The sequence below is a fragment of the Fukomys damarensis genome, unplaced genomic scaffold, assembly GCF_012274545.1.
Source record: "Fukomys damarensis isolate Sample0158 unplaced genomic scaffold, DMR_v1.0_HiC HiC_scaffold_23, whole genome shotgun sequence".
NCBI lineage: Eukaryota > Metazoa > Chordata > Mammalia > Rodentia > Bathyergidae > Fukomys > Fukomys damarensis.
The window spans coordinates 60,354,327-60,369,188 of NW_022900935.1; the positions used below are offsets into that span (position 1 = coordinate 60,354,327).

Genomic DNA, 14,862 nt, shown 5'->3' on the forward strand with positions numbered 1-14,862 from the left:
GTTAGGGGTGGCTCCGTGATGGATCTGAGTGGACTCCACAGGGAGCTGAGTTTGTCCAGCCAAAGCCCCAGTATAATGCAGCCCTCTGAAGCTTGAAAACCAAAGGTCTGGTTGCCCTGTTAATGCTGGCCCCTTGATTTATGCTCTCTGCATTGTGGAATGAAAGAGTGCTTGTCACATATTTCAAGAAAATGAATGCTCTTTGAAACAGATGGCAGGGTATAATGTATGCCAATTTGGGCCAGTGAGAACGTTTAATGACTCTGACCTTGTGTCTGCAACAGTGTCCTGACATTCAGGATGAAGGGTACCACGGCCCTGGCAGAGCTGTTCGGTTTCCAGGCGCTTCGTTATCACCAGGAGCCCCCATACGTAGCTTAGTTCCTGTCTGTATGGCATGACTGGCACATGGCTGCTGCTTAAGTTGTCGAGACTGGCATGTGAGCAAGAAAGAAGCCAAATGCTGTGTAGGGGGGTGGGATGTCTTTGTTCTCGCTAAATGCCACACTGGAAGGGGACACAGATTGCCCTTTTCTTTTGAATTTGGCAGCCATGTGCAGGCTCCTTAACATTTAAGATCACAGTTCATTCTGTTACCCAGGAAGCTACCTTTGGAGTAAGATTTACTGATCCTGAACATTGGCTCCAACAGCATATAGATTTCAAATAAAATAAACTGAAATGGTGATCTGGCAAGTAAGAAACTTCTTTGTTGCCGACTGCTTCTGATAGCAGACTTGGCTGGTCTGTAGGACTCTAGTAAACCCTAAGGTTCAGGTCCAGAGGGAGCTGAATATAAATATCCCTGCTGCTTACTGGGAATTATTTTCTTCCTTCTTCGCAGAAGCTTTTCCCTTAGGCGCTGTCTCCTTAAAACTGGTCATTTTAGAATCTCACCAGCCTGCATCAAAACTTGATTCTGCCCAGTTGTGACCTCTCAATACACCTATGTCCGTAAATAATGGTTACAAGTCCTAGACTGATGGCCCTTTTTTGCTTCTAAATTAACTTTTTACAATAACTTTCAGCTGGGCATGGTGGCACATACCTGAAATTCTAGCACGCTGGGAGTCTGAGGCAGGAGAATGGCAAATCCAAGCCTGTCCTTGGCAGTTTACTGACCCTGTCTCCAAGTAAGTGCCCGGGGAGATGTGGTTCAGTTCAGTGCAAAGGCTCCGGGTTTAATCTCTACTAACACCCCCCAAAAACTCACTTTTGAGTCACTTAGTTGGCCGTTTCATTCCTATTCTTTGGCTTTACAGGTTACCTCCCACTAATGGACCAGATCACGCGGACCTGCTTCTCCTAATGTCTATAAAACCATCTCCCCCAAATAGGATCAAGGATTGATTGGGTTTCGCTTAGGAAGCCATTCGCAGTGACTGGAATTAAACACATAAAGACATTCAGAATCCAGTTCAGGTGGCCTTGGTACAATCTCACGTACAGCGGGGGCTGCAGTGATTGTAAATTGAACTTGACATGTATGTACTTTGTTGGGAATCTAAAGGGAAACATGTTTAGCTTGGAAAAGCCTTTCTTAGTGGATTTCTTACCAAGTCAGTGTCTTGGTCTTAAACTTTGAAGCACAAATAAAAGTTTGTTTTCTGTTTTTCTAAATTGACTTACTGCATTATGGGTTAATTCTCTGACTTTTGGAAAAACACATTCTGAGGATTTTTGCAGGATAATACTTAAGCCCGCCTGTAGAATTTGATCAGATATTTCCTATTTTTATAATCGCCTATTAAATTGTATTCCTACTAATGGATTGCCACCCACACACATTGCTTTTACTTCAGATTTAATGAAGCACGGAGAGCGTGTGCAGGTTGGATGGGAATGGAGGATAGTGAAGCGTGTCGAGTGGCGGGGGTTCTCCATCACCGAGAGGTAGATGGGATGTCAGACGTCCTCACTTCCCTGCACTGACCACCTGTCAAGGAGCATGCTGCTGTCTGGAGATGACACCAAGGGAAAGCCAGCTGGGAGCCTTGGTCCTAACGCCAGTAACTGAAGTATAGTTTCCCGCTTGTCTGATGCCTATTTGGAATGCTGTGGCTTTCCCAAGTAGTTGCTTTAGTATTTAAAGCCCAAATGTCCATTCTGTTGATCAGATGCTCCTGGGTTTTTAAAGTTCCAGTATGTCTGGTGACTCAGTTCATCCCCGTCTCCTAAGAGCTGATAGAATCATCTTGCCAAAACTACAGAATCAGAGGCTGGTTCCTGGGCTTTGGTGCAGTGGCCCATGTGGGTTGATGTTGCTGCGAAGTCTGTAAGCTTTCCCCAGAGAGGTCTCCCTCTGCTTTGTACAGTGTAGCCTGTCAAACTGTCCAGTCACTAGTCGTTAAACCAGTGACCAGCAAGGCTTGGTCAAGGGTTGTGTAACCCAGTTAGATAAGACTTAACGGTCATTGTGAAGCCCATGAACCAAACTGCCAATCAGCTGGCTTAAGTTCACACTTATTGAAGTCATGATGTGAGGGTTCAGTATCCAGTAATGTCATCTTGGTGATAAACATCTCTACTGGGACTTGTGGCCGGCTGGCTTCCTTGCCGTTGATGCCATCATGCAGTGGGACCTCTCCTTGGATCCCTCCCACCCTTATGGCACTAGAGATGGAACTTGTCCTCCAAGGCAAGCACCCTTTCACGGAGGTGCCCCCGCCCTTATTCCACCTTCTGATTGTGAACTCCATGCCAAACACTGCATTTTATAGGCTTTTCCTGCCCAACAACACAAAATGGCCACCCATCATTAATACAGCTAGCTAGTTTCATGTTACACTCTGCTTTTTGCTCTCCCACTTCCCCATGAAGCAGGAGTCTCACATTCCCAGAGTTGAGTAGCTTTGGCATTTCGTGGGATGACGAACAGTGGGAAGGTTGGGCTGGGGAGAGGCGTTTGCCTGCGTCCACTGTTTGGTCTTGGTCACTGATAGGCCCTGAAGGGCCACGGATGTTCCAATGTCTGTACTGCTGGCTCTGAGCTGCTAATCTCAGGAATGGCTGGCCGCTGCTTGCTCTCTCAACTTGGGGATGTCCAACAAAGCATTCCACTCTCCCATGGCCATAGAAAGGCATCTATCAGACTCGGGAGCTGCTTGCACAAGCCAAGGCTCTGACAGCGCCTCAGTACCCTCCACTGGGAAGGCGAGGGTTGGGGACATGAAATCCCTCTCCAAAGTTGAAAAGTCAAGAAAAAGGCTTCGGCCACTTGAGGGAACCCGGGCCACACTGCGAGGAGCAGAGGAATCTCAGTTCGGAGTTAGCGCTGGTACAGCCAGAGGATGTGGGCCTTGTGTAGATCCTCCCACAGGGTGGCTTCCAGGCGCAGATCGTGGTTTGCGTAGAATTTCAGCGGCTTCTTCTCTCTTTCGAAGTAGTGGTCAGAATATTTCTGGTAGTTGCGTGTGATGAATCCATAAGCACTGACCTGGACAGGGACAGTCAGTGAGTGAGAACAGTATTTCCTGAGCTCCCGCAGCGCAGACAGACTCGGTAGTGGAGAGGAGTTCGTGAAGGCATGCCCCACCCTGAGCAGTCATCTGTGTGACCATAAACTGAGTCAAGCACTGTGCTCTTGATAGCTTCCTTCTGACTCAGATAAGTTTTAACCCTCTGAACGGGAAACTGTTTAACTCAATGTGTCGCTACTGATAATACTAGGGAGTGGCAGAGCTGGGCCAATTTGCATATGATTCAGCAGGGCCACAGCCCCATTACTATCTGATTCCCATTCTGAGACTGCAGTCAAGAGACTAATCCAATAAAGTAGGGAAAATACAGAAGGGTGCAGCCATGCATGCCTGTAATCCCTGTATTCTGAGAGGCTGGGGCAGGAAGGTTACAAATTTAAGTCCAGCCTGGACAATTTAGGGACTTAGTGAGACCATATTTCAAAGTAAAAAGTGAAATATTTGGGGATATAGCTCAGTGTGGAGGCCTTGGGTTCAGTCCCCTAGTATGTGGGGGAAAGGGAAAAAGTATAGAACCAGAGTTTGCCCTCTAGCTCTTCCTGGCTTTCACTGTTCAGGACCTAATTTTAAACACTGCTGTTCGTTTGCCAGGCGTCGTGACGCACACTTTTAATCCCAGCACTCAGGAGGCTGAGGCAGGAGGATTGCTGTGAGTTCAGGACCAGCCTGGGCTACATAGTGAGTTCCAGGTCAGTCTCAAGCACATAGTGAGACCCTGTCTTGAAAAAGCAAACACTGCCGTTCAACTCTGCCTCTGCAAAGTTCACACAGGCAACATCTCATCCTGTGATTTGAAAGTTTCTGTGTGTGGAAGGCTAAACCGGCCACGCCATGCCACCTCTGGGATGTCCCCGGAGAACGATGTCTCCAGTTCTGTTGAGAAGATTTGCTTTCAGAAAGACAGCTTGACTTGAAAGTTAAATACCACATAGTGAAGGAAGGAAGCCCTGGGACAGCTGTGGGAGCAAAGGCAAGGCTGGCCTAGGACCCATCCTTTAGTGGACTCTGCATAGTGGGTGTTTGCACGGCTGGGGGAGCGTGTGTCTGTGGGGCACAGGCCAAGAGCCCCCATCTGAGGGGGTGACGCAGAAGGAATGTCAGGTCATACTGAGTTCTGTTCATCCTCGGCTGCCCTAGCCGACCCGAAGGGGATCGCCTACCTGGTCACACGTGTGCAAAGCCGTGAGCAGCATGAGGGCCCCAGTACTAGGCATGTATACATCTTCAAAACCTCTGTTAATCAACTCTGATTTCAGGAACCTGGAAGCAAAAAAGAGCCATGAAAGCCTGAGAAAGACATCAAGGCGTCGCTTACTAGCTCCGTAGTTGTACCATTCTGTTTATAGCTGTCCATTCGAACACGTTGGGAAACTTAATTTCTGATAACTCTACCCCAACCAGTTCCCCGTTTGGGAAAAAGCCAAGTGGCCTAAGTTCAAGGCTGTTTGGTTGAAATAAATACCATATGAGGGGTGCCGTGAGAAAGAGGAACCCCAGATGCCATCCTTGCCCCTCTCTCCCTCTCTGTAACAGTTCCAGCCCCTGGGCTGAGTGGTAATCACAAGACCTAGGAACACGTGGCCTGTTCATTTGATCTGAGACCTAAGTTTCTCTCTGCCCCACCTCTTGACCAAGCAGGGGTCACCTAGGAGCCAGGGTCTCCTGGTCTGCACTCGTTGGCATGGTGCCCAGTTGCTCCAGCCTTGGACTTGGATTCACGTCTAAGCCTGGCCAGGCAGGGCGCCTGAACTCGCTGAGCCTTTCTTCCTCGGCAGAACCGGGCTTCCACGGGCCTCCCTAGACCACTTATGCCCCTTTCCTTCTCCTTGTCTTGGGATGTTTGCTTCTGTGGTCTCTGTGCAGTGTTCCCGCCATGGCACCGTTAACGTTTGGGGCCTGTGCTGTACGTTAGGGTTTACGGGCTCTACCTACTAATGGTGGCCCTCCCCTTTCGATAACCAAAAATGTCATCGTACAGGACTAGATGCTGCTCCCAGCACGGAGAACCTCTGGTTTCTGGGAGGGAGGAGAGAAGTGAGACGGTTTCCTCCTGAGGTTACCTTGGGCTAACATTGCTTCTACCCACTACCACCAGAACTTCCTGTTCATCTCCTGTTACTCTGGCCACCAGAACACCACCTCCATCCAGGTAGTAAATAAAATAGTAACTGAAATAAGAGAAAGCGCTTGGCTCTGTGCTGGGCACATGGCACTCACTGTCATGGGTCACAGTGAACGGGGCTCCTGGAAGGCACCCCAGTTTGGAGTAGTAGTGAACAGGGAGGGGAAAGGTTGCTGATCTTTTGGCCCCCCGCCACCCACCCCACATCCCGTCCCCGTCCCTGGCACCGCTGTACCTTTCTTTCAGGTAGCTGATGAAGTCTGGGTGCAGGAGCTTGAATTTACTGGCAGAGGTTTCGGGTCCGAAGTAGGTGTGAGGCCTAGAACCCACGTTAGAAGTGGACAAAGCGCCCAGAGCCATCGTACTGCAGGAAGGCTCTGGGGCGTCGGTGGAGGGAGCGGTAGGCTTGGGGCTGGGAGTAGTAGCGGGAGAAGGGGGTGTAGAAGGTGGCTGGCAGCACCGAGGGCACCACGTGTGGCTTCCCCCTCACCAAGACCTCCGTGGGTGGGGAGTAGGAGAGGGAAGACGGGGGTGTGAACAGGGCAGGAGGTGTGGGAAAGGAGCAGCTCCCAGAGGGCGTGTAGGGGGGTGGCGGGAGGAGGGGGAAGTACAGGGAGCTGGGGGGAGTTTTAGGGGGCTTCGGGGTCAGGCAGGGAAAGTCACAGGGAAAGCACTGGTTTTGGGGAAGTGGAGCCGTAGGGGGCTGGAAAAAGGGGGGCTCCTTGAGGAAGTGGGGCACATAGGGGGTGATGTAGGATGGGATGTTCCGGCCGGGCCCGATGTAGGAGGCCAAAGTGGCAGGGCTGTAGAAGGGAGACCTGGGGGTGAGGGAAGGGTTCCGGGAGAGGGGTTTTAAACCTGACTGGGAGGGAGACTTGGAGTTGGGGGGTGTGCTGGCTTGGTTAGCCCCTCCTCGGGAGGTGTGTTGGATGTGAGGACTGCGGCTCAGGGAGGAGGCCCGGGAAGAGGGCTGAGAGGGGTTTGGGGTGGGAGGGTGAGAGGCTGGGAGGGAGGAAGTCCCCCGGGTAGGGGACGGCAAAGGCGCCCAGGCTCCAGAGCTGGCGTAGGGCTGCTGGTTGGAAGTGGTGTGGTTGGAACGGGACTGGGTGGGGGACTGGGTAGGGGATGGATTGGGGGTGTGGGAGGGGGAGCTCATTGGTGTTGAGGGGCCTTATGTCCACCTGATGTCTCTGAGCCAGTGCCCCAAGAGCCCAGACCTGCCAGCCGTGTCACAGAGCCTGTCCTCACGGCAGCAGCAGAACAACTAGGGAGCAGTTGTTGGGTAATCGCAGGGGCGGGGCTGGGGCTGGCCTGGCTTTTGTGACCTAACCCATAAAGCCCAGCTCAAAAGCTGCCCTTCAGGGCTGGGGATCTAGCTCAGTGGTGCTCCTGCCTGCCTCAAAAGCACAGGTCTTGAGTTCGATCCCTGGTACCAAAAAAGCAAAAACAAAACCCAGCTCTTCAGACATGGTGGCTGGCTGATGCCTGTAATCCCAGCCCTCAGAGGCTGAGGCAGGAGGCTTACAAATCTGAGCCCAGCCTGGTATTTTAGTGACTCAGCAAGGCCATGTCTCATAAAGAAAGGAAAGGAATGTAGCTTAGTGTTAGTGTGAAGGCCCTGGTTCAACCTCTAGGACTCAAAGAAACCAATCCCCCCAAAACCCTGTAGTGCTTTTTGGGAAGTGGGTGAGAGGCCCCCCGAGCACAGGGAGGAAGCTGGTCATCTCCGCCATGGGCCAAGGCACTGAGAGAGACAGCAGTGGCTTCACCAGGGCCAGGACGCTTCAGACCCAGGCGGCTGCACAGGAAGGTGGGGAGGAGGACAAGGCTCCCTTCGTTCCCGCCTCTCAGGACCCTGGGCCTGCCCAGCCTGTGCGCCTGCCTCCTGGGTGCCGCCCACAGGATGAGTGGCCTGTGGTACTGCAGCCCTGTGTGTCCCTGAGACGCTGATGGCCGGGCTGGTGATGGAGCCAGAAGCCTGAGGAGCCCGGAGTGCTTGCCCCACTCAGAAGACCCGCAGACAGCGGGGGACCTGCGGGGCCTCCCAGGCTTCCCTGAGGTTAGGCAAAAAGAGCACAGTTCTCCACTGCTGTGAATGGTTTTTGGATTACTGAGTTCTTAGGGATTTTCTCATTGCCCTTCACCCAGCTTCTCTACTCCACCATGGGCCTGGGCGTGAGGGGACCCAACCACTACTGCAGCCTCACACCACTGCCTCTGCTGCTCACCTGTCTCCTTCATCAGGGCCCTCAGGCACAGGCACACCCAGAATGGCTGATCTCAGCATCAGGTACTCACGGATGCTTGAGGGGATGAAGACATAGCGCAAGTCCTGTCGGGGCGAAGCCAGGGCTGCATTCGGCTGCTGCTCCGAGGGAACAGCCCGCTATCTAATCTTGGCATCTGAGCTGACTGGAGTTTCTTTACATGGCTTTATTCCCATTCTGTGGTAGCATGATGATTTCACTGTATGCTCACAAGTGCTTTGACACCCCTCTCTTCAAGAGACAAATCCTTTGCCAGGAGTGACAGCATATGCCTTTAATCAATCACTCTGGGAGGCTGAGACAGGAGGCTCACACACACAAGCCCAGCCTTGAACCTCACGACTTGGTTAAACTGTCTTAAAGTAAAAAATGAAAAAGACTTGGAGCATAAGCTTGGTGTGAAGGTCCTGGGTTCAATTCCCAGGGCAGGGGAAAAAAGAAAAAGAATAAAGAGCCAGGTGTGTCAGCAAATGCCTATAATCCCAGCACGAGGGAGGCTGAGACTGACGGGGGATTGCTACAAATTCCAGGCCAGCCTGGGCTACATAGTGAGTTCCAGGTCAGCCTGAATGACATAGTAATCCCTTGTCTCATAAGAAAAAACAAATAAAGTTTTTCTAAAAAATAGAAAAAGTGGGAAGCAACAGCATATGACTTCAGAGGCGAGGTCATAAAAGGTGCTGTGGCTTGCTTGCCTTTGTCTTCGAGTGAAGCTGACTGTCACGTTGTAAGGACTCCCGCATTGCCCACAGAGGGGTCCAGGTGGCAAGGACCTGTGAGAGTACCATCATGACTCAGCTGACTGAGGCTTCAGATGACAGCGCCATCACCACCACCCAAGAGACTGAGCCAGATCTACTCCGTGAAGCCACTCCCAGATCCCTAGTCATTGACATGGTAAGATAATACACATTTTTCATTTGAAGTTTTCGAGTCAGTTGTTACTGATGACCAGATGATGACACAGATGAATAGATGACTTATGCAGGGGCTGTGGCCGCACTGGAAACAAAGCTGCCCGTTTCGTTCTGTCATGAGCTAACGGCACTAGAGTGGTTTGGATTCTCTTGAATGCCCTCCTCAGAGGAAGAAGCTTCTAGAAACCTGGCCATGTCTTGTCCAGCACCACATAAGCCCTTCCCTGGGATCTCCTCAGCCCTGCATATAGCAACCCAGATTACTTGAGGTTAGAAGTATGGATTTAGGGCAACTGAGTATAGTTGAAAGAACCCAAGGCCCAGCGGACAGGCTCAAATGCTGGTTCCCACTCATTAGCTGTGGCCTGGCACACGTGTTCCTTACTTTCTTGTATCTGTTTCCTAGATAGGGCTATTGTGAGAACTCAAGGGATTAAACAGTATTCTTTCGGTGGGCCCTGTGGGGAAATGGAAGTAACTTCAGTGCTGGGACCAAGGGGCCTAGATTTTGGTAATTCTAGCTAGGTCACCTTGGATGTGTACCCAGAGTTTTCAGTCTGAGTTTGGCCATCTGGATAGAGGTATGATGACCTCACCCCTGGCGGTCCTGACACCATGTCTGTGCCCCTGCTATGCTGGGAACAGGGGAAGGTGCTTGATAAAAACCCTTCCTGTGTGCACAGCTCCTACAGGCTGATCTTCTCAGAGATCATGAGCTCTTGCCAGGTGAAAGGGCACCAAGCTCTCATCTCCCCATCAGTAAAAGAGTTTTTCTGGCACCTGCCAAACACCTGGTACGTTATCGGCATTCAGTAAATATTAGCCGTCTGTCTTCTGTGCTCTAGAGAAGGTCCGAAAGGATGTAGAGTCCTTGACCAGCTTCTCCTGCAGCTTCAATCAGTCCATCCCAGGCAGCCAAGATCCTGGCACTAGCACGTCCTCTTCCTGTGCACCGGATGTGGCTCTGGAAGCCCTGTGGTCCACCCCACAGAGGGGCCCCAGGAAGATGGCGCCCACTGCCAACCACAATGGTGTGCCCAGCATAGCCTCACCTGTCCTTGTGGTACTGAGGTGAAGCCCAGGTCCCGATAGGAGATGAGGGAGTTCTTCATGGTGTTCACAGTGAAACCATAGAAGGAGGTCTTGGTGCCCACATCGCGCTCGAAGCCTTTGATCACCGCTCCGTTGAGCCTGGCCAGGGCAGAGGCCGTCATTGTCTCCAGTCTCGCCACACTTCTGCTTTACTTCATTTCTGTGGCTCTTCGCCTGTCCCCACGCCCCTCTTGTGTTTGGATACTTCTGCCCCTATGTCCAAGGCAAGCCCCATGCCCACTCCCCCAGCCCTCAAGGGAGCCCCTGTGAGTGGGTAAATCTGGCCCTGGTGGCCCCTTCCTCCCCGGTCCCCTTGCATTTGGGCACCCAAGCTCCATGTTGAGGGTCTGCTGAGCCTTCTTCTCCGACCGTCTGCCCATCGCGGTTGCCCAGGCCCCCATGTTGCTCAGCCCCTGCTGCCCTGTCCCCTGTCTTCAGGGAAGACGCTCCCTGGGCCCCCCACCCGCCTTCCCTGGCCTCTGTCCTCATACCTGAACACGTAGTCATGGGCATCGATGTTCAGGCCCTGACAGGACCCGTTCAGAATGCCTGCGTTACCCACCACGGCACACCGGATGCAGTTCGCTGGGGGCTCCCTGGAACCGGCAAATAGCTCTGCGCTCTTGGAGTTGTTCAGGAGGCTCAGGGCAGAGGTGATGGCTGTGGGTAAGGACAAGGGGCGGCCATGAGGAGGGCTGTCAACAGGGTCACTGGGGTCTTCTGGACCACCTGGCCAGGCTTCTCAGCTCACCTGAGGCCTGACCCCATCCCCTCCCAAGAAGCACAGAAACTGGGCACAACATGGCAGGAAAGTGGAGGAAATCGAGGGGGAGGAAGAGGCATGGCTGGGCCTTTGTGGCTTTAAGAACTTGTACAGCTGGTGGAGCAGGCCTGCCAGCCTAGCGCTTGGGAGGCTGAGGCAGGAGGATCAGGATCGCCACAAGTTTGAGGCCATCTGGGGCTACATAGAGCTCCAGGCCAGCCAGCCTGAACTACATAGTGAGACCCTTTCTTAAAGAAACAAACAACAACAAACACAGGGCCGGGAACTGAGGAAGTAGCTCAGCTCAGCAGGGTAGTAGCAAGTGGGAGGCCCTGGGTTTGATTCCTGGTACCAAAAAAGAAAAGAAAAAGAAAACTCCCCTTCCCCAAATCCACATAAAATAAAAATTTAATAAAGGGCTGGGGTATGGTCCAATGGTAGAGTGCTTGCCTAGTACACACAAGGCAACTCCCTGAGTTCACTCCTAGCATCTGCCCCCGCAAAAGAACTCAAATAACCAGTCCACTCAAGACTGTGTGCTTTACAAAAGAAAGGAATCTCAGGCATGTTGGGGACAGGTTTAACTTGGAGGGGGCTGGAGTGCCGGCAGGGCCACAGCAGAAACTGTAAGCAGGACTGTTGAAGCCCCTTGGCCTCTGTCCTCAGTACCCATTGGACAGTGGGCACTGTCATGCCAGGGAGGCCCCGGATGGTGAGCTGCCGAGGGGGACACCCTCCCCCCTGCCTGAGGCCTGGGTGCTTGGATGAAGCTGAGACGCGAGGCAGGATTCACACAGCTGGGTTCTGGGAGGAGAGGGTCACATGTCACAAATGCTGCAAGGGCAGTGGACCTGGGGGCACAAAACAGGGAGAGGTACTGGGTCGAGGGTTACCTTGGTGGGAGAGCCCCTGCCAGCCGTAGGGGGCTTTGTGCCGGCTCAGGCTGTCCCAGAGCTCTGGGGTGAGGAGGCCGCCCCACAGCAGCACTGGAGTGGAGAAATCGAACAGGCCCCGGAAATAGTGGTGCTGCCTAACTGCCTCCGAAAGGGAGTGTGGGCAGGACCGGCTCTGTGGGGGAGAAGATGAGAGGGCTGAGCCCTGTGGGGGCAGGGCTTGGGGGTGGGCTGCCTCCCAGGAGCCCACAGACCCCCCAGGAGAGAGAGAGTCGAGTCAGGGGCCTGAGCCGCCCTCCCTGTCCAGACTGGGGCGCCCCTGGATCTGCTAGCTGAGACTGGGGTGGGGGGTGTCCGGCAGCCTGATGGGGGTCGGAGAGCTTTCTGGAGTCAGTCTGTCCAGCCCTCCTCCTCCAGACGCCACCTGTCCCTGCTCTGTTGGGTCTTGCATCATACTCCTTCCCTCACACATGGGCAAACTTTGGGCACTCTCCAGTGACTGGGCATGACCTGGGCGTTGGCATCCATCAGCCTGGGTGGTAATCGTAGCTCTGGTAGTTGTCCCTGTAAGATTCGTGTGTGAAAGGGCTGCTGGGAAGATTTATAATCAAATTTCTTTCTTCTTTTATTTTTTGTTGTTGCTTTTTTGAGACGGGGTCTCACTATGTAGTTGAGACTGACCTCACTATGTAGCCCAGGCTGGTCTTGAATGCACAGCGATCCTCCTGCCTCAGCCTCCCGAGTGCTGGGATTACAAGCCTGCACCACCATGCCCAGCTTTACTTAAGCCTTCTTAAAAGGAGGCCACTCGAAGACAGAAGATCACAGGGTGATGGAGGCGCAGACTGGAGTGTGGCAGCTACAAGCCGAGGGACACCAGGAGCCACACGATGGATGCCGGGAGAGACCAGGGAGGCTTCCTTAGGGCCGTCAGGGTGGGCATGGCACTGCCAACACTTTGGGGCTTTTGGCCTTCAGAACTGTTAGAGAATCATCTGCGGCTGTCAGTCCCTCAGTGTCTGCGGCCGTGTGTTCCAGCAGCCACACAAAAGGAGCACAGCACCTTGGTGTTTGAGGGCCCTGGGGGAGGGCAGAGTTGCCTCCCCGCAGTATTGGAATCTCACTCAGCCTTGGTCTCACGAGGGCTACTGTTACTACCAAACAGGGCTCTTAGTTAAGTGTTGAGTGTTGGTTTGGTCCAAGGATGGAGCAGGAAATGGCGTAAAGTTGTTTCTGATGTGATGTAACACAGGAGTTTCTAAAATTCACCACTGTACGGACTCAAAACCGTGCAATCAAAACCACAGGACTTACGGAGTGACAGGATGAGTGGTAAAACACTCAGAAACGCTGTTGTCTGTGATGCATAAAACTGAAGATAGGGATTCAAAACAGATGGAAAACTGTTGCCTGGTTACCAAAACGGTGGTACTTTATCTTGAAAAGACCTGCAATTTGCTCGTGGCAGGGGGCACTGGAAGGGCAGCGGCTTGTGAGTTGTGAAATGGGCAGCAGGTTTGTCTAAACGAGAAGGGAAGCTGCAGCAGCAGGTTACTGCACGCGCAGCGAAGCTGATGGTGTCACAAAGGTTGTGTGTGTGCCTTTTGTGTCTCCAGGCAGCTCTGCTGAGTTGGTGTGACTTCTGCATTTACCTGGTGTCCCACAAAGTCCTCAGAAGGAAACTCAAAATTTGTGGGATGCTCAAGTTGTTGATAAATACAGCAATCTCATTGGAACAGTCTCCAAGCAGGCAGTATTGCAGGACAGACTACTGGGGGCGGCATTTTATGAACTTCTGGGAGAAACTCTTCAGGTCTTGAAACAGGAAGTGCTGGGCTTCGCTTGGGCAGTTGGCTTGCTTTTAGCTCATGGATATGGTAGTGAGGTTTCTGTCTTTGCTGTGGCCACCAGAAAGCTCAGAGTCCTGTGGTATACTTTTCGCGCGCTTCTCTAATACTATCTTATTTTTCTATCTTTTCTTTTTTGCTTTGCCTCATTTTATTTTCTCTTGTTTTTGCCTTGTGTATGGATTCAGCTTGACATGCCTACAGCCATCTTAAAGCATAACTGCCATGCTTGCCCCAGAAGAGCCCTCCCTAGTTTTTCCTGCATAGTTTCCCAGCAAACTATAAATAGATAAGACCATGAAAGTCACATGTAGAGCTTTACAAGCAGAGACTGGCTCCAGGGATACGTGGGACTCTTTGATATTAAAACCAGATACATTTCAGCAATGATGAAGTCACTTTTGTCCTATCTTATAGGCACACTCCTCTTCCTGCCCCAAATAGATGAGCTCCAACTGGTCCTTCTGCCAGGCAGGGCCGTGCCTTAGTCAGAAAGTCGCCCAGTAAACCCTCAATCTGCCTGCCTCTCTTTTTTGGTGTCACACACCTTGGGGTCAGTCCTCATACACCAGGACCGAGCTGTCCTGGAATACTTTGGTATACGTGTCCAAAAGCTTCAAACCAGAGCTCTATGTCAGGATCAAGTAGAAAACTTATAGATGGCCCGGTCCAAACACTCTTAAGATGTGTGAGGCCACTCTTCAGCCTGCTGGCCAAGCATCCACTGGCTTTTTCTTGACACAAGTGTCCCCGTCCCCTGCAAAGGTGGCTGGCTCCATTTCTGAACATCGTGACTGTTGTTGAGCTCTTGTGCGCAGGGAGGTCTTTCTCCCTGAGGCCCCAGCTCAGTCTCTGGGGCATTGGGAGCCACTTAACCTGCACTGATCCAGAACGATTAGGTCATCACCCAGTTGCAGCGTGGAGCCAGGGTGGCAGGGGGCGGCTCTAGCTCACCTGGTGCACAGCCAGGTTCTGAGATCAGAGCGGAGCTCTCATCCCCAGCTCCTTCAGTGAACCTAATTCCTCTGTGCCTCTGTTTGCTTATCTGGAAGGGCTCCCTCCTCGGATGCTGTGAGATTTGAGTGAGAAAACACAAGTGCAGGGCAAAGCAGGGCCTCGGGGGCCCGTGGTCAACGCTGGCTATTGCTCAGGGTTGTGGACCAGACCTCACAGTTCTCAGGCCCGGAGGAGATGGGGAGCATCTTCCCAGCACTTGCGGTGGATGCTGTGGTGAGCAGTTACAATGGGACGCAAAGTAAGAAAATATCTGGAGGAGCAGAGCATAAAATCCACCTGACTTTTTGACACTGGGTCTTTTTAAATTTTTTTTCCTTGTGCTTGTGAGATGGGCATGGTGCCACTGAGCTAAATTCCCAGCCCAGTATTCTTTCTTGATACAGGGTCTTTTTTTTTTCCACCTGACTTTTTAAGATAACGTCTTGACTCCTAAGAACTTTTCAGTACTGTTTTTTTTTTTTTTTT

General features: G+C 52.2%; 1 protein-coding gene across 1 annotated transcript in view; it reads right to left on the reverse strand.

The window, feature by feature from the left end:
- Positions 1-1,787: 1,787 nt before the first annotated feature.
- St6galnac2 (ST6 N-acetylgalactosaminide alpha-2,6-sialyltransferase 2) overlaps positions 1,788-14,862 on the reverse strand; it is a 17,621-nt gene continuing 4,546 nt past the window's right edge. Inside the window, exons 4-10 of the mRNA XM_010618723.1 lie at positions 11,534-11,708; positions 10,369-10,537; positions 9,838-9,976; positions 7,830-7,933; positions 5,837-5,920; positions 4,640-4,739; positions 1,788-3,436 (exon numbers count right to left, since the gene is read on the reverse strand). Coding sequence (XP_010617025.1) covers positions 3,269-3,436; positions 4,640-4,739; positions 5,837-5,920; positions 7,830-7,933; positions 9,838-9,976; positions 10,369-10,537; positions 11,534-11,708 — 939 coding nt within the window. The 3' untranslated portion in view covers positions 1,788-3,268. The remainder of the gene's footprint in view (positions 3,437-4,639; positions 4,740-5,836; positions 5,921-7,829; positions 7,934-9,837; positions 9,977-10,368; positions 10,538-11,533; positions 11,709-14,862) is intronic.